The following is a 17,870-nucleotide window of genomic DNA, read 5'->3' as shown; positions in this document are numbered from 1 at the left end:
GTATGACATACATAGGATTGTTTGGTGCCATGCTGGAAAACTGTACTTCTTGTTCACTTAACAAAGGAAATTGGATTACTCCTTAGATCTGCATGTGAATGTCGCACCAGACATTAATGAATGTCAAGTTGGCCTGGTTTGCTCTAATAACAGAAAACAGTTGAAAATATTTCCCAGTAGAAATTCAATAAAAATGTATTTTTATACTGCTTAGTCCAACATTCCTAAAATTGATATATTTTTTTATTTTAGTGAATTTAAGCATGATCCAATAATAACAAAGTTAGCAGGAACATACTTCACTAAAACCTCATAGGACTGTGGGATGTAGTGTATATATGATATTTGTTATACCCAATGAGAAGGCACTGAGCAAATGTGCTCGTTAGTGACTTACTGGACAGCTTTGTGAGAGGCACTTGACTAAAACCCTGTTCCAGTTATTGTATATTTAACAAGCTCCATGAATAGCTATGGCCTAACAGCTTCCTGTTTCTCAACTGTACTGGTGGTGTTTCTGAAACATAATAAAACAATAATCTGCAGGATGGAGGTTGCAGAGAAGGGTGGTTGCTTATCGAGGCACTGCAGTCTTGCCTCCCATCCCCTCCACTGTTTGCTGAGGCTTGGAGACTCCGTTTTTAACTACTGCACGAGCCCTTGGCAGCCATCTCCCATCAGGGCCTTAATCCTTTCAGAAGTCCTGGATGCAGAAAGCATCCCAAACCCACACCCCTGTCTAATTACTGCTGCTGTTCTGTGCCAGCAGCGCAGCGGGCTCCTGCTTTGCCTCAGGCCTGGATGCAGTGACAGAACTGCGCTGGATGTTCGCTGGGTGGAGTCCATCCCGCTGCCCCGCTCTGTACCAACTCTGCGGTTACTCTCATGCTTCCTTCTGTTCCCGTGTTCGAGCTTACTGGAGTCCATGTCCCAAGGGCAAAAGCTTGCGATATTTATAATTAAGTGACTTGTATTGAGGAAAGAACGAAGGCTTGAATAGGCCTATAGAGATGTTAATCTGTGTGATCCGTTTGGATAATGGAAAAGAGGAAAAATAGTATCTACAAAGAAAAAGTCGTGTGCGTGTGGTGCTCAGGTGCTCTGGAGTTATACTTTACTGAAAGCAGCTTTATTTTTAGATCTTCCAATAAAAAACGGATGTTGCTGAGATAGGATTAGAAGACAGAGCCGCGGGGCCGGTTCCCGTCACAGCCATCGATGCACACAGCTCCTCGCCATCCCCTTAACAAGTAAGAACAAATGCCCCGCTCTCTATTCAGGAGCTGGTCCGTGGCACAGCACCGAGCCATTCCGCAGCCGGAGCCGCTCAGACCTCCGACCACCCGCTCCCCGCTCCCCCCGCCCTCGCCGCCCGTGTCTGCAGCCCCTCCTCCCCGCGCCCCCGCCCCTTCACGCGGCCGCGCCGCCCTCCTTCCCCTCCCGCCTGCTACCGGACAAGATGGCGGCGGCCGCACGTTGGGCCGCGTTGGGTCTGGCGCTATGGCTGTGCGCGGCGGCCCGCGCCGAGGAGCCGGAGGGGAAGCGGCGGGCGGGGCCGGCCAAGAAGAAAGACATTCGGGACTACAACGACGCGGACATGGCCCGGCTGCTGGAGCAGTGGGAGGTGCGGGGCGGGGCTGGGGGCCCGCGCTGGGGTCTCCACGTTCGGCCGGAGGAGCGGGCGGCTCTTCCCAGGCATGGCCGCGGCCTGGCGGGGCGGTAGGGCTGCCCGGGGGTGCAGGCGACCCTGTGACAGCAGGTCGCGGCTGGGGTTGCCGGAAAGGAGCAGCTCCGTGCGCCGGAGCTGTGCGGAGGAGGGGCGGCTGCGCGAGGCCGGCGGTGAGCTGTGCCGTAACGTGGAGTGGTGCGGGTTTCTCCCTGTAGAAAGGTGTTTTCTTGGAAAATGGAGACAGCGTTTAAAGGAAACGGCTAAAAAGCTAAAGTTCACCTTTTATTAATCAGGCAAGAAGCAGATAGTCCTGGCTGCTAAAAATAAATAAAATGATTGTAGTGGGCAAATTCAGCTTAATTTGGCACAGTAGGGCAAATCATAAAGGAAAGGTTGTCTGAGGTGGTGAGTTCGTTGCTTGGACAGAAGGGTTGGTGCCTCTGGGGCTCTCCTGCTTCATGTCCTGTGCCAGCTGGGTGGCCAGCAGCTCTGCTCTTTTCCCTGTAGCTGGAGGTCTCTGTTTCACTTCACAGAGTGCTGCACGATTGCTCGCAGACGTACTGTGTGCAGCTGTGGCTGGGCAGCTCGGCTTGGCATTGCAGCCGAGGACATGCATGAACAGCCATGTGAGCAACAAGTTAATGGTAGTGGGAGCTCAACAATTCTGATGGTCGGCTGTGTGGCATTTCTCTAGTAGCTGTTGGGATGCCTACAGGGGACTGGAAAGACTTGAGGGTGGGGTGGATGGAGCATAAAGAAGAAAGGGCTTAATTGGCTTGAAGGGGTGGGATAAGAGAAACAAAGGAGCCATTATGGATTTGGATAAGAGTAGGAATTATGCTCGGGAGTGAGGGGGCATAGGGCACGGATCTGTGCAGAGCCAAGTTTCCTTGGTTTCAGTAGATTAAGACTCCTAATATTTTCTATTTTTGTGGCCATAAGGACAGAAACTACATTTCCCTATGAACAATTTTTGTTAGAGACTTCGTTGCAATCTTCAATGTTTTAAAAGCTTGTTTAGATAGCACCAAAGTGGGAGCAAACAAACTTATTATGAAAATCTCTCCAGGTTTCTGAGTGCCCTTTCAGCAGGCTGGAACAGTGCGGGCTTGCCAGTGTTAGAAGGTTTTAATATTGAAGTCTTGTTGATCCAAGACGCATCAGTAAGGGAGCTTCAGCTTACACAACTTACAGCACTTGCTCTATTCAGTCACTGCTTTTGTTAGAGAGGTGAAAGGATCCTTCTATGATGGAGTGACGGCATTGGTGGACGAAGGGAAGGCGAGAGATGTCATTTACCTGGACCTGAGCAAGGCCTTTGACATGGTCCCCCACCACATCCTCATCTCCAAATTGGAGGGAAGTGAATTTGATGGGTGGACGACCCGATGGATAAGCAATTGGTTGAAAGGCCGCAGACAGAGGGTGGTGGTCAATGGCTCTATGTCCAGGTGGAGGCCGGTAACAAGTGGTGTCCCCCAAGGGTCTGTCTTGGGACCGGTGCTCTTTAACATCTTTATTAATGACATCGATGAGGGAATTGAGTGCACCTTCAGCAAGTTTGCTGACGACACCAAGCTGAGTGGTGCGGTTGATACGGTGGAAGGAAGGGATGCCATTCAGAGGGACCTCGACAGGCTTGAGGGCTGGGCTTGGGTGAACCTAATGAGGTTCAACACAGCAAAGTGCAAGGTTTTGCATTTGGGCCGGAAGAACCCCAGGCACCCGTACAGGCTGGGAGGAGTGGTCCTTGAGAGCAGCTCGGCAGAGAAGGACCTGGGGGTCCTGATGGACGAGAGACTTAACATGAGCCAGCAGTGCGCTCTGGCAGCTCGAAAGGCAAATGGGATCCAGGGCTCCATCAGGAGAGGGGTGGTCAGCAGGGAGAGGGAGGTGATTGTCCCTCTCTACTTGGCTCTTGTGAGGCCCCACCTGGAGTACTGTGTCCAGGTGTGGAGCCCTCAGTACAAGAAAGACGTAGAGATCTTGGAAAGGGTCCAGAGGAGGGCGACTAAGATGATCAGGGGGCTGGAGCACCTCCCCTATGAGGACAGGCTGAGGGAATTGGGCTTGTTCAGCCTGGAGAAGAGAAGGCTGCGGGGTGACCTCATTGCAGCCTATCAATACCTGAAGGGAACCTACACCCAGGAGGGGAGTAAACTCTTCAGAAGGGCTGACAACAGCAGGACTAGGGGAAATGGATCCAAGTTGAAGGAGGAAAGATTTAGGTTGGATGTTAAGGGGAAGTTCTTCACAAGGAGAGTAGTTAGGCCCTGGAACGGGCTGCCCAGGGAGGTTGTGGATGCCCCGTCCTTGGACGTGTTCAAGGCCAGGTTGGACGGGGTCCTGGGCAACCTGATCTGAATGTGTATGTTTGGTGGCCCTGCTAGGCAGGGGGGTTGGAACTACATGATCCTTGAGGTCCCTTCCAACCCAGGTGATTCTGTGATTCTGTGTGATTCTGTGATAGGAAAAGTGCAGTTGGTTTCTGCCATGTAGAGATTTCCCTCGTGGTAAGGGCCTCTCCAGCAGCCTTGAGTCCAGAGGAGGTGGAAACAGAACAACTCCTGGACCAGGTTCTCAGCTCTGTTATTAAAACAACATGTCCTTTAAAACAGATTATTACTCAGGCTTGAATCTGAGCTATGGTTATTTAATGGACTATGGATGTGGATGGCATATGTTGCAGATCCTTTTAAAAATAAAAATCCAAGATGTTGGTGAGAGAAGTTTATGAGATGAGGTTGAGAGAGAAGGAACAGGTTGCTACTGTATGTATTGCTTTGCTGTTGAAGCCTCACATTAGCATTTAAATGAATTAGTCTGCTAGATGTTGCAAAGCGAAGGGTTACACTTTTCTTTCTGTCCTTTACTTTGTAATTAACTTGATTAATAAAAATGTGATAGTTTGTGCAGGATCATCAAGGGAAGTGACATTTAGCGGATCTTTTGACCACTTATTTCAATTGAAGCTTTAGTAATACTTCTTTATGGATGTTTGGTTGAATAGTTAAGGGTAAAATAGGTAATATATATCATCATGTTGAGGTTGTAGTCAATTTCTGTGTTGTATAGGGAATATTTGTAAACATTGTTTCTGTCTTTCTGTTTCAAAGCTGTGGAATATGTTGGTTTTGTGCTATTCCTGCTATCCAGACTGGTAGAAGGTGCGGTTAATAATTCGCTCATCCATGTTCAGAACATTTATGATTCAATTGTGTGAGATTCTATATTTAAAGGTACATGGTGTGCTTAATAAAATTCCATGAAACTGAAGGAAAAGGTGTTATTTTACGAAGCACCTAGTGGGTTTGTATTGGATCAGCCACGAGGATGGAATATTTCTCAGTATGTGATAAAATGAGATTTTACCTGCTGGAGTGAGAATGTGCATTGCTCTCAGGAGAGGGTTTATAAGTGACTTATCCTGAGGCAAAGTTCACGGTTTCTTTTCATGCGGGGGTCTCCATCTTCAAACTACTGAGTGCTTTCTTATCAAAGCAGAGTTATTCCCTAAACAGTGGTGAGTTTTTGAAAAGAACATTTTCTTCAACAGTTTAATTTTAACACATCCTTCTTTTCTGTATAGAAAGACGATGACATTGAGGAGGGGGATCTTCCTGAACACAAGAGGCCTCCAGCACCAATAGATTTCTCAAAAATTGATCCAGGCAAGCCTGAAAGCATCCTGAAACTGACGAAAAAAGGGAAGACTTTGATGATGTTTGTCACAGTGTCAGGAAATCCCACGGAAAAAGAGACAGAAGAAATTACTAGTCTGTGGCAGGGAAGTCTCTTCAACGCCAACTACGATGTACAGAGGTACGCTGTTGTATGCAAGGGTAAAGTTTTGCTCAGATCTCTTGTTTTTTTTTCATCCTGGAAGTCTTTTCAACTGTTGATCCTGTACTCTTCTCTAGCTCTATCAACTCCTACTATTTCTTTGTGCTGTGTCAGTTCATATAACAATTGTCTTTCTTCTAAGTCACTTTAGAAAAATTTTGGTTTAGTGCATAAATATTTTTAACACTTATTTGTGGTTTGCATATAGTCTAGCTTCTTTTTACCTCATGGTTCAGCTTTTTTTCAGTTTTAGCTGCAGTAGTTTGCCTTCATGTTGATGGAAGACATCCATACTCATAAGATGTGTAACCACAAAGGGTTTTTGTTCCTCTGGCTAAAAATAAGATTTCTGTCCAAGAGAGAGTGGATGGTTTTGAAACTGGAATGTTGCAGTCTTGAGTTGAGACTGGGAACGTTTGCAGTGAGAGAATAAATCAGATTTCATGCCCATCAGTGGATTTTGTATAGCATCAAATTAGTTCTAGCGTTTTCTTCATACTTTCTCCTACTTGGTTATTTCTAAACTTAACACTTTTTATTCTTCCATGCTAGCAAACTGTTCTCGTCCACATCTCCAAACAGCAAGACCAATTACTTGCTTTTAGATGGATATCTGTCTCGGAGGAGCTCTGAATGAAATAAAACGTTTTAGCACTGGAAAAGCACAGAACTAACAGAAAAATTATGCATCTTTCCTCTAGGTTTATTGTTGGCTCAAATCGTGCAATCTTTATGCTCCGTGATGGTGGTTATGCCTGGGAGATCAAAGACTTCCTGATAAGTCAAGAAAGGTGTGCAGATGTTACTTTGGAAGGCCAGGTTTATCCGGGCAAAGGAGCAGATGGAAGTGAGAAAGGAAGCAACAAAACCAAACCTGAGAAAGCAAAGAAGAAAAAAGATGCAGAGAAGAAATCTAAAAGCAGCCAAGAGGACAACCGTGCAACCAAACAGAGAGAAGACCTATGACAGAGGCATGAACCAGACTGAATAGTGCTCTGTTCCTTGAAGGGAAACTTAATTTTCTTTACAATTTCTGGCTTTATAGAGGAGAAGGAAGGAAGCAGATGTTACTGAGGTTTAAAGACTTCTGTGTTGAAATACACATGTTTACTTATTAATGTTGGCTGTTCGTTTAGTTACAGAAACGATAATGTTTAATACCAGCAATTGACTACTTTAGTTTGTAATTCTTTATGCTTTTGTTGTTGTTCAAAGTTAACATACAGACCTATGTCTGAGGTTATGAACATAGGTGGAGAGGAAGGAATGGAGTCTCAGAATACACCAGTGTTAATCTGTAGTAGCTCCTGTTTGTCTTGGGGTTGCAAGTTGGTTGTTGGTTCCTTGTTGCAGGGCTTCTTGCTGAAAGATACTTTAGGAAGCCAGTTTGCCACTCTCAGTTTGCAAAACGACTTAAGTTGCCAAGAACAATGTTACGGTGGCCAAAGATGTCTGAAATGGCCAGGTTTGAGATGGGTTTGGTTAGACTGCTTTTCTGTAAACAAAAACTCTTCTGTTTGTCACTGAAAATCCACAGAAGTGCTTTGATACATAATAGAAGCTAGTCAGACACTCAGCTAATGCACTCCAAATCAGTACAGAGATTCTGTACCCATCAGATGTGATGCAGTTGAGTGTAAGGAAGCTACAAAGCCAACGTGGACAGTGTTAGAGTGAAAAGAAAAGTCACATTCATGGCATTCAAGTTGCTATTGCTGCCAAAGAACAGTACCCCATTATCTAGACAGTGAGTTAGAAGATACGGCTTTAACTCTGGAATTAATTTGTTGTGCTAATGGTTTGCTTGAATCCTTGTAAAAACATTAGTCACAGTGCAGAGTTAAACTTCGAGGTTGACATATCTCTTACTGATGTTTAATAAGCAGATTAATTTTTTTCTGTAAATTCCTGAGCGTGCTGTGGTTGATTGTGAATGATCAGTGGTTTAAATAACGTGAACCTTGATGTATGAGAGCAAGTCTCATTTCTCCTCGAAAGCCTTTGTGCGGTCAGGAAGGTTTTATTATAATGCCATCAGTTTTCAGGCAAACTCATGGGTTAGCTGTGCTTTCCTTTTCCTCTTCTATTATTTAGGACTAAATGCACCCAGTATTTGTGGTCCACATAATTTTTCAGAGGATGAGCACAGTATTAACTGTCTCAATTCGATAGTACCAAGATAATATTACTTTCACTCTTTTTATAAGGTGCTAAAATCCAAGTGTTTTGGGTGAAAGGTCCTAACTGAACCATAATGGTTGCTCTTGTGGAATATCTCATTATCAAAAGAGGGAAGCTGACTTACTGAGTGCTTGTTCCAAAATAAAAGGATGTCACTAAACTTATTGCTTCACTGAGTAGTCAAACATTTTAAATAATGATGCATTTAGTTAGAAGTTCAGGGAGGAAAACTAACCTTTGGTTTCTTTAGTTACTCATAAGGACTAACTGATATTGATAAAAATTCCAGACAATCATTTTTCCTTACTTCCAGTGATAGCATATGAATTCAAGAAATCTTTCCTGCCACACTTCGCTAAACAGTTGTCTGAGTGGATAAATGAAAGTCACATATTGGTTTTGTATTCCACTGTTAATCCAAAGGCATTCAGGAGTTGAGGTAGGTCTCTAGGAACTTGGATATTGGACTGCGGAGAGATGTGCAGTCTGTTTCTTGTTCATAACTAACTTAACATGTTGTAACACTTTCAGGTACCTTCTGTTTTGTCTAAGAATTTTTCTTCTGAGAAGATAAGCATATGTGAAATGTTATTGCCTTTTTTTTTCTTTTTACAACAACTCTATGGTACCAAGATGACAATTCAGTTTGTCATCACACGAGTGGAAATGCTCTGTTCTTTCTGGCTTGAGTTTTGGTTGTGTTTTTTTGTTTTTTTCAAACTGGGTTTTAATGAGCTAAGTATTTAAGTAATGCAACAAATAATAGAAAATCAAAGCAAAGGAGGAGGGTTGATCACTACCCTGTAACTATAGTCCAACTTCTGAGAATCAGTGCTTGTTGTAGTCAGTTGAAAGGCTGTGTTTACAGCAGGCTGGGTCTCTTCCCTTTGTGGTTAATAGGGTGGAGGAAGCTTTGCTGAAATTCAGCACACCTGTTGACCAGTTGTTTGTTTCTGAGTAATTAGCGTGTGCCAAATGAAGTCATGTTTTATGCCACTTTTTTTTAAATTAAAAATAATGGCTCATTTGATTTTTCTCTCTAAGTCTTTGGGACCATGGCGCTTGGACTGGTGCAGCTTTATATAAGCAGTGTTATGTTGTACTGATTGAAGAGACCCAAACACAATATATATGCATGTGTGTATATATATGTTGCATATATATACATATTGAAACTGAGCTTCTTGAAGGTGATTTTGTTTAGTTGGAGATGATAACTTCTTGCCTCCTTATCTAAGTTCTACACACAGATATGTGGAAAAAAGCCTGCTGTCATGACAACTAAATTTCTGCCTTTCTCTACTCCACTTTAATTATTTCTCTGTTCTAATGCCACAACTAAATTTGCTGGGTTATCTTTGTATTTTAACCCAGCTGCCATTCTCAGAAGATAGTTTGGCAATGTTACTACAGAAAATGTCATACTTTGTGAAAACCTTTCATTTGATTTTATTGATTAAAATATTGGAATAAGCATCTGATTTCATTTTCAAACTAAGTCTAATGTATACCATATGCCTCATCTGTTCTACTGAATGTATTTATTTTTCTAATTTATATTTCTAGCTGTAAGAGAACAAGTGCATTCCCTATTCTTGGAGACCTAACTTTATGGAGCAAAGTGAGTAAGCAAAGCTGATGTTTACGCTACATGGAAGACCTAGCTAGCCTGTATAACAAGTGAATGCTAGTGCTTAAATATGGAACAAAACACCCTCAGCAGTGACTAAATGTTATTATTTAGGACATTCAAGCATTGTAAATGCTTCTTTCTGGAAAGGTGAGAATTCGATTTGTGGTCATTACTACATCACTAAGAGGTACATGTAATAAATTTCAGTGTCATAGGATTACTGTGAAACCGTAGCTGTTAGCAGGCTTTTATCTCTATCTTATCTGCTACATGGTCATCTTCTGCATCTTTTCCAGCAGGAAAAAATCTCTTTTGGTTTGTCTCCAGCACTGCTCTCTCATTCTAAGTGAAGGACACATTTTTTAAATTCCATTGTTATCTATTGTGACACACTGAGCAGCTCTGCAGCCAACAGGATTTCTGGTTTTCACTTGTGCTGTCAAAGCATTTCTCTTTGAGAAGCCAGGTCAGCTTTGGTTTCAAAAAGGTCCCTGTCACTATTACTAAATTTTTAAAATTCTTTTTCAAAAAGGAAATCATAAAATAACATTCCATTAAGATACAGGGCAGCCTACTTCTCTTTGATATTTGGCCGCTGTTATCTTGGGCTTTGTAATAAGGCTCAGGAAATATTTCTTCTCTTTCTGTGGCTCGTTTCCTTTTTTTTTTTTTTTTTTTAATTGAGGGAGCATTTACCTTTTTCAGAATTTTCCTTGATTGCATGGCATGTTTATAGCAATGCAGAGAGCCATGGAGCTGCCTCTGCTTTTACAGATCCATTTTACTGGTGCTGTGATGTTTCTAATTCTTAACAATTTTGCTGGTTGGGTTCTGGGACAGGAATCAGCAGGGTTCATTCAGAGAGCTTTGAACTAGATTCAAAGTGGGATGGAGTTGTAGCTGGATTGGCACTGGTGGGGCAGCACTCTAGTACTGATAAAGACTGGGGTGCTTCACCTCTCCTTAGGGTTGAAATCAGTGTGCTCAGCTTGCTCCCTAAAGAGCCTGTACACGAATGCATGTAGCATGGAGAATAAGCAGGAGTCAGAAATCGGTGTTAGGGCAGGAGATTATGATCTGGTGGCAATTACAGAGACATGGTGGGACAGGTCACATGACTAATGTCATGGATGGCCATGTTCCTTACAGGAAAGACAGACCAGCAAGGCAAGGTTGTTCTCTATGGGAGAGAACAACTAGAATTCATTGAGTACTGTCCAGGAGTAGATGAGCAAGTTGAGAGTTTGTGGGTGAGAAGGGGCAGGCTGGCCTGGTTGATAATGTTATGGTTGTCTATTACAGGCCACTGGATCAGGACAAGGAAGTTGGCGAGCCCTTCTATAGGCAGCTGATATCAGCCTCACAATTACAGGTCCTGGTATTCATGGGAGATTTTAGCTACCCTGATATTTGCTGGAAGGCATACTCAAGCCAGCCACGAGCCAGCGATCCAGCCTCGGTCCAGGAGGTTCCTCCAGTGCATTAATGATAACTTTTCTGATGGAAATGGTGGATGAACCAACTAGGAGAGGACAGCTGCTGGATCTTGTTCTCACTAACAGAGAGAGTAATGGGTTGAAGTGGTGAAGGTTGAAGGCAGCCTTGGTTGCAGTGACCATGAGATGGTGGAGTTGAGTATTTCATGTGGCAGAAACAGAATACCAAGCAGAATCACAACCCTGGACTTCAGAAGGGCCAACTTTGGCCTTTTCAAGCAATTGCTAGCAGAAATACGATGGGACAGGGTACTTGGTAAAGGTAAAGATAGCAGTCAAGGACTGCTTCTTTCAAGGGCAAGATCAGAGCACCCCAGCAGGTAGGAAGTCAAGGAAGGCAGCCAGGAGATCTGCAAGGTCAAACAGAGAACTGCTGGGCAAACTCAAGTGGAAGAAGGGAGCCTACAGATTACAGAAGGAAAGACTGGCCACTTGTGAGGAGTATAAGGCTGTTGTCAGAGGATGTAGTGAGACAACTAGGAAAACTGAGGCCTCCTTAGAATTAAGGGGTCAAAGACAACAGAAAGGGCTTCTTCAAATATGTTGCAGATATAAATGCCTTATTTGTCTCTGTCTACACAGCTGGAGGCTGCTCTGCAGAGGCATGTACCTTGAGGCCCCAGAGGAAGTCAGGATAATGAAGTAATTTGCTTCGGTTGATGAGCTTAGAGACCAGTTAAGCAATCTGGACATCCATGAATCCATGGGTCCTGATGGGATGCACACACGGGTGCTGAGGGAGCTGGCAGAAGTTATTGCTAGGCCACTCTCCACTATCTTAAGTAAGTTGTGGTGGATGGGAGGAGTGCCTGAGGACTAGAGGAAAGCTAATGTCACTCCAGTCTTTAAAAAGGGCAAGAAGGAGAACCCAGGTAACCATAGACCAGTTCAGCCTCACCTCCATCCCTGCAAAGGAGATGGAATAATTTATCCTTGGTGCTGTCTCCAGGCATATCAAGGATAAGAGCGTCATTAGAGGCAGTCAACATGGCTTCACTAAGGGGAAGTCATACTTGACCAACCTAGTAGCCTTTTTTTTTTTTTGGAGATTTAACCAGCTGGCTAGATGATGGTGAAGTGGTGGATATGGATGTGGTGGATTTTAGTAAAGCATCTGACACCATCTCCCACAGCATCCTTGCAGCTGAACTGAGAGTGGGGTCTGGATGATTGAGTAGTGAGGTGGACTGTGAGCTTGCTGAAGGAAAGAAGCCAGAGAATTGTGGTCAATGGGACAGAGTCTAGTAGGAGGCCTGTATCCAGTGGAATCCCTCCAAGGTCAGTACTGGAACCAGTGCTATATTTATACTTTTATATAAAGATACGTATTTTATATATGCACTGTCAGCAAGTTTGCTGATGACACAAAACTGGCAGGTGTGGCTGATGCACCAGAAGGCTGTGCTGCCCTCCAGCAAGACCTAGACAGGTTGGAGAATTGGATAGGGAGAAATTTAATGAAATATAACAAGGGCAAGTGTAGTCTTGCATCTGGACAAGAACAACCCTGGGTACCAGTATAGGCTGGGGACTGACCTTTAGGAGAGCAGCATAAGGTAAAAGGACCTGGGAGCCCTGGTGAACAGCAGGATGATCATGACCCAGCACTGTGCTGTTTCCTCTACCCTGCTGTCCTTCCCCTCTACTCTGCCCTGGTGAGGCTATATCTGGAGTACTGTGTCAGTTCTGGGCCTGGTATTTCAAGAAGGACAAAGAACTGTGTGAGTGTGTCCAGTGCAGAGCCACAAAGATGATTAAGGGAGTGAAGGAAAGGCTGAGGGAGCTGGGTCTCTTTAGCTTGGGGAGGCTGAGGGGTGACCTCTTGACATTTATAAATATGTAAAGGGTCGGAAGTGTCAGGAGAATGGAGCCAGGCTCTTTTCAGTGACATCTAATGATAGGACAAGGGGCAATGGGTGCAAGCTGGAATGTAGGAGGTTCCACATCAATATGAGAAGAAACTTCTTCACACTAAGGGTAACAGAACAGTGGAACAGTATAATGCTACTTAATAAAGCATTGTCCTTGTTGTTGATGTTATAAGTGTCACTGCAGCTATAGATGTTTCTTTTAGCAAAAGCAGGTCGTTACCATCACTTAAATTAATAGTAATAATTCTAATAAATAGATACTTTTAAATGGGTTATTTTTGGTGTTGGACATAGATATGGATTGAGGCACTTGAAGGCACTGCAGCCCCTGCAGTGCTGCTGGCAGAGGCTGGCAATGTGGCTCCATGTGCCATCTCATGTGAGATCTCACGAATATCCAATCTATTACATATTTCACATTGCTTTATGGATATTAATCATCCTCCCTATTGTATGCACAGAGAGGGCCTGCTGCTTTTCTGTTCTTGCTTTCAGCTCTTGTCTTTCGGGTGCTGGTAACCTTGTTAATAGTGGTGTGAACTTCAGATATCCGTGGTTATAACGTGAAGGAGTTGCTAGGGAGCTTAGAGAAGCACAGGCATGGAACAACTCCAGTGTTGCTGGAGTTTCTACCAACAGCCTCTTCATTGTGTTGTGGTGTGACAGATCACAGCAGCAGGGTTCCTTTCAGTGCCCTTCACACCCCACAGCATCCCCTGCCTCCAGCAACAAGGGGAGTGCTTATAGGGTGAGAGACATGGGGCTGAGAGGACACCAGGACCTCCCCACGTCCTCACATGGAAGAGGTTTTCAAAGGTTTTGTCTTTGAATGTAACCAAGGAGCAGTGTATCTCTCTCAGATGATGTAACATGTCCTGGGCTGGTCTCCACTTCAGACCTAGCAACACTGCATCACCTGTATCCCCTTAGGAAAGCAAGCTGCTAAGAGCAAAGCTGACGCACTGGGTGCAATGGTCTGAACACTGTTGGCTGCAGAAGGAGCTATTCCAGCAAACGCCAGCTGATCATTACAGATGTACACTGAAGAGGCAAGACACAAAAGTAAAATGAGAAACTGGCATTGAATATTTATTTTGATAAACGTTGTGTACTCCAAACAACTACATGTTATTTCAGTTGTAAGCCACAATCTTTTGGAACGAATGTCCCGACAGCTCTTGTCACCACAAAACAGACAGTCAATTCATTACCACATTCTGCGGACATAGAGAGCTTTCAAGTGCAAAGCAGATTATCAGAAAAGCCATATTGCCGACCTCCTTAACAACCTAGCCAATGCTAAACTCCAGTAAAGATGCTTCGTATGTCTGCAATTTAGTTGTCTTAGTGCCATTGTAATAAATAAATAGAAAATATATCTTTTTCATTGGAAAGTCTCTAAGAAAATGTACAAAACACTATACATCTAACCCGAAAAAGGACCAGCTATTTCGGCGACAGGTACAACAAGCATTTGAACAGAATGCAAAAACAAAACAACAAAAAAAAAAAACCCAAACATCCAACCAAACAAGCATCTGAACAAAAAAACAATCAAAAAATCACTCTGACAACAGCAACTGGGTAGGCAGAGATGGGAACGTTTGCAGTAATAAAACCTTATAAAGAGGATCATTGCAGCTGGTGCAGGGATCGTTAAATGGACATACAAAGTACAAGCAGCCAGTTAATTCACTAGTCAAAATGTGCACGTGCAATTTCTACAACAGTTAAAGATTAAAAAGGAGTCATATGGCACAAAACTATTGCTGACTGGTGATGGCATCAGGCTAAGCTGTGACTTCAGAGTAACCCACTGACTTCATCCAATTCACGTCAGTGGGAGTCCTTTGCATTTCACAGGAGTGTCTGCCCCGGTACACTGCTATGATGCTCCATTATCCCTCAGGCTTACAGACTGCAGTGATCCTGTCCTAAGTATTCACAGCATGAGACCCAGCCCTAGCTCCAAACAGGCCCCAGGTGACAAGCTTTACATGACAGAATGAGCTACTTAAAGTGTTTTTCTCTTAATAAGACAAGATTTTCTTAGGAAGAAGTTTTCCTAGAGCCAAGTCTTGTGATTTCACCCTGAGAATTCCAAAAATTGTAAAATCAGAAGCTACAACTCTAGCACAAATGCAGAGGAAGCCAGCCTAGGGCACGGTCCTTTGGGCATCTGCACATGTATAGTTATAGGGAGCCTCCAGCAACCAGGGAAGAAGTGCTTCACAGAGTGGGGTGTGGAAAACCAGATCCCAAACCAGGTACATTCTGAACCTTGCTTTCCTGCCCATGTCAAGTGCTCATGAAAGAAATGCTCACACTTTGGTCCATCTCATGGAAGCACGTGTACTCCACTGGTACAGGTGCAATTATAGGAATGAAGATGTGTAGATAAACCAGCCTGACACACTCAGGGACATTTTTTCAGTGTATTTCTCAATTTCAGGGATCTGATTCTGTTTCACCTATCAGAGAATGTCAGGTAAGTGATGTTTGGCTGAACTAAAAAGGGACCTTTCCAAGGAAGAGTTTGTGCTTTGATGGTGAAATTCCCCAAACCTTCGTAAGAAAAAAAAAACCCACCACCACCACCTAACTTGTCCATCCATTCCAGAAACAGTGCAAATGCTCCAAACCCAAAAACAACTGTGCTGCTCCTTCATTAAAAGGCTCTTGTTGAGAAGCAAGGGAAGAAAAAGGGAAAGCTTGGATATAAGCTTGAAAAGAACATTTCCAGTTTCAAAACCCAGGAGAGGCTGGAAGGAAATATAGCCTACAGTGCTATCTGACTTTTTCTCACAATTGTTTTTCCTTTCAGAGATATTGATCTAAAAAGGAGGGACAGGGCTGACAGAGTTCAGCATCAGCCCTGTTGTGGGATGACCTGCAGCGCATCATTGCTCTTTCATTCTAGCTAAAGGACAGTATTTTGGAAAGTGGGGGAGGGGGGGGGAACAATTTAGTTACTGGAGTTCTAATTAAAACAGAGCAAAATGAAGTAATTATCAGCAGTCAGAATAATTTCTGTAGTAATATGGACAGGGAGAGACAAAGAGGGGAAAGAAACCCAGGTATTGGGAAAATTGACTTTCATATTTACTTTTAAAACTTCTCTCTTAAACCTCTTTATAACAGCCACTGCCTCTGCATACGCTTTCATGGCATTTCTGAGCAACAAACAGAAACATCACTGAACATCAGAAGTGCTTAAAGTATTTTACAAGATAATGCTTATATTCCCACCTTCAGGAAATGTCTGTGCAGGAGTCCTGACTCTCACTGATCTGCCTTTATTACCAGCCTAATGCTTTGAAGGAAGGGGGAAGCAGGTACACAACATCCAACTAGCATATGGGGATTCCCAGTCTAATTCTTCAGCTATCTGGTAAGACCTCAAAGACTTCTACCTCTGCCACCTTCCACTCACATAACTCTTCCAGGAGGTCAAGATACTCATGGCCCAAAGGCCAAAGACTTGGCTGGAAAGCAACACCCAAGAGACTGACCCAATCTGGAAAGCTAAGTGCTGCTCAACCCATTTGTAGCTGAGAAACACAAGTCTCAGTATTCCCAGCTGAGAACTGGAAATCTTGAACAGGATGTCCTTTTTGACTGTCTACCATACACCTCCTAGATTGGTCCTGAATATATATATGGTCAGACTGAAGAGAAAGGGCTGGAAGTGTTGGTGCTGACTGACAGGTCTTTCCTTCTAGACTATGGCTGCTGTTGAAGGAAAACCTCCCATTTGAGAAACCACTATTAAAAGACCTGAAGGTACAGGAGAACCACGGTTTTCTGAACAAGCAGAAAGATGTGGTTGCATCAGTCTCTTCTTGTATACTTGCTTAACTCCTCTCCTCTCTCTTCCCCAACTATGTGCCAAGTATGTACAACACAGATCCCAAAGAGCTTGATAAGTTGTCACAGAAAATTTAAGGTACAGTCTTGCTGTCCAGTTACATTTCGCAGCATCTAAGTAGTCATTCAAATCCACACTTTTTACCTTAGATTTTCAAGGCTTTGAGTTGGCTGGTTACTCCAGGGGGAAAGAAGAGTGTTTGGACAAGTTAGAGGTTGGTACAAACAACAATCCTCAGTGGCCTTTAGCCCTAGATCTCACCTTTCCAGAGAAAACACGCCATAGGCGTGCTGATAAAACCAGCAGCTTGCAGATCAGGTCAAACCTTGCTTAGTAACATGAGCGTCAACATCAATGGAAGTCAACTGGCGAAGTGCCGACGATCACAGAACACGCGCTGATCACAGAGGAATGCGTTTCCATCACATGCGGCCACTTTAGCTACTTACAGTAAGATTTCTTTTTTTGAACAACGACAACAACAAAACGCTATGCTTCTGGAGCACACTGTAATGTGCCTGTCATGAACAGTCAGTAGTCCATCCCAGTGGGGCAGTGCTGGCAGCCAGAAGAAGGCAAAGCTTTGCGTCCTCATAACTTCATTTTCTTCACCACAGGAATTGGCAGTGCTTGGTAGATTTTAGCTGAGTCCTCATTAGTGACCAGCTTCACCCAGACAGGACGGAAGCTGCCTTTGAATCCAACAAAAGCCATTTTTTCTGCAAATCAGAGCAAATAGATTAGAAGCATATCAGGGCTGTAGACACCCACATGGGTGGCTACACCCAGACTGCTGGACCGATGCAGGTGGTCAGGAGCACAAAAGCGCATACAAATGTTGCTGATAATGCACTACTGAGGAATTAAAGAAATATTTTCCATATCAGGTTTAATTAAAATTGTATACATAACTTCCATGCTTCCATTAATTATCAGTAGCCACTGTGTAATACAGAGCAAAGAAAGAGATCAGGAAACCCCCTTCAGAGCTGACTATTGAAGGTATTGTTGTTGGAGTGTTTGCATATGCTCAGGAAAAGACAAAGGTTTGCGGTTAGAGCTAATCAGAGCTACATGCATGGAAGAATTATATACTAGTGCAGTATGGGATGCTTTGTAATCGAGACACTTGATTTCTGCAGTAAATCTACAGCACTTGATGCTGCAATAGATACAGCCTTTCCCAGTAAGCAAATGCCTTCTCCCAGGATGTCTGAGCACATGCTGATAGGACAGGCAAGGTGAAGTTTAGAAGCCCAGAAAAGGTGCCTCTATGAGAACCACACAGGGGAATAATCAAAGGGTTTTT

At 43.8% G+C, this 17,870-nt stretch overlaps 2 protein-coding genes across 3 annotated transcripts in view; one reads left to right on the top strand and one right to left on the bottom strand.

Moving 5' to 3' along the window:
• The first annotated feature begins 1,431 nt into the window (after positions 1–1,431).
• On the top strand, positions 1,432–9,174 carry MESD (mesoderm development LRP chaperone). Its single transcript, XM_052672513.1, is given in 4 exon segments — positions 1,432–1,624; positions 5,259–5,491; positions 6,214–6,449; positions 6,452–9,174. Coding segments are annotated over 4 exon segments (672 nt in total). The 5' UTR covers positions 1,432–1,459; the 3' UTR covers positions 6,490–9,174.
• Positions 9,175–13,756: 4,582 nt separating this feature from the next.
• Positions 13,757–17,870, bottom strand: part of CEMIP (cell migration inducing hyaluronidase 1) — a 105,686-nt gene continuing 101,572 nt past the window's right edge. For both annotated transcript variants that reach the window (XM_052672509.1, XM_052672510.1), the window contains exon 29: positions 13,757–17,280. In XM_052672509.1, the coding sequence (XP_052528469.1) occupies positions 17,153–17,280 (128 nt within the window). In that variant the 3' untranslated portion in view covers positions 13,757–17,152. The remainder of the gene's footprint in view (positions 17,281–17,870) is intronic.

This window comes from Tympanuchus pallidicinctus, unplaced genomic scaffold (assembly GCF_026119805.1).
Source record: "Tympanuchus pallidicinctus isolate F22 unplaced genomic scaffold, pur_lepc_1.0 scaffold12, whole genome shotgun sequence".
Classification (NCBI taxonomy): domain Eukaryota; kingdom Metazoa; phylum Chordata; class Aves; order Galliformes; family Phasianidae; genus Tympanuchus; species Tympanuchus pallidicinctus.
Note: the sequence above shows the minus strand (reverse complement) of the source record. Positions and strands in the feature narration are given on the sequence as shown.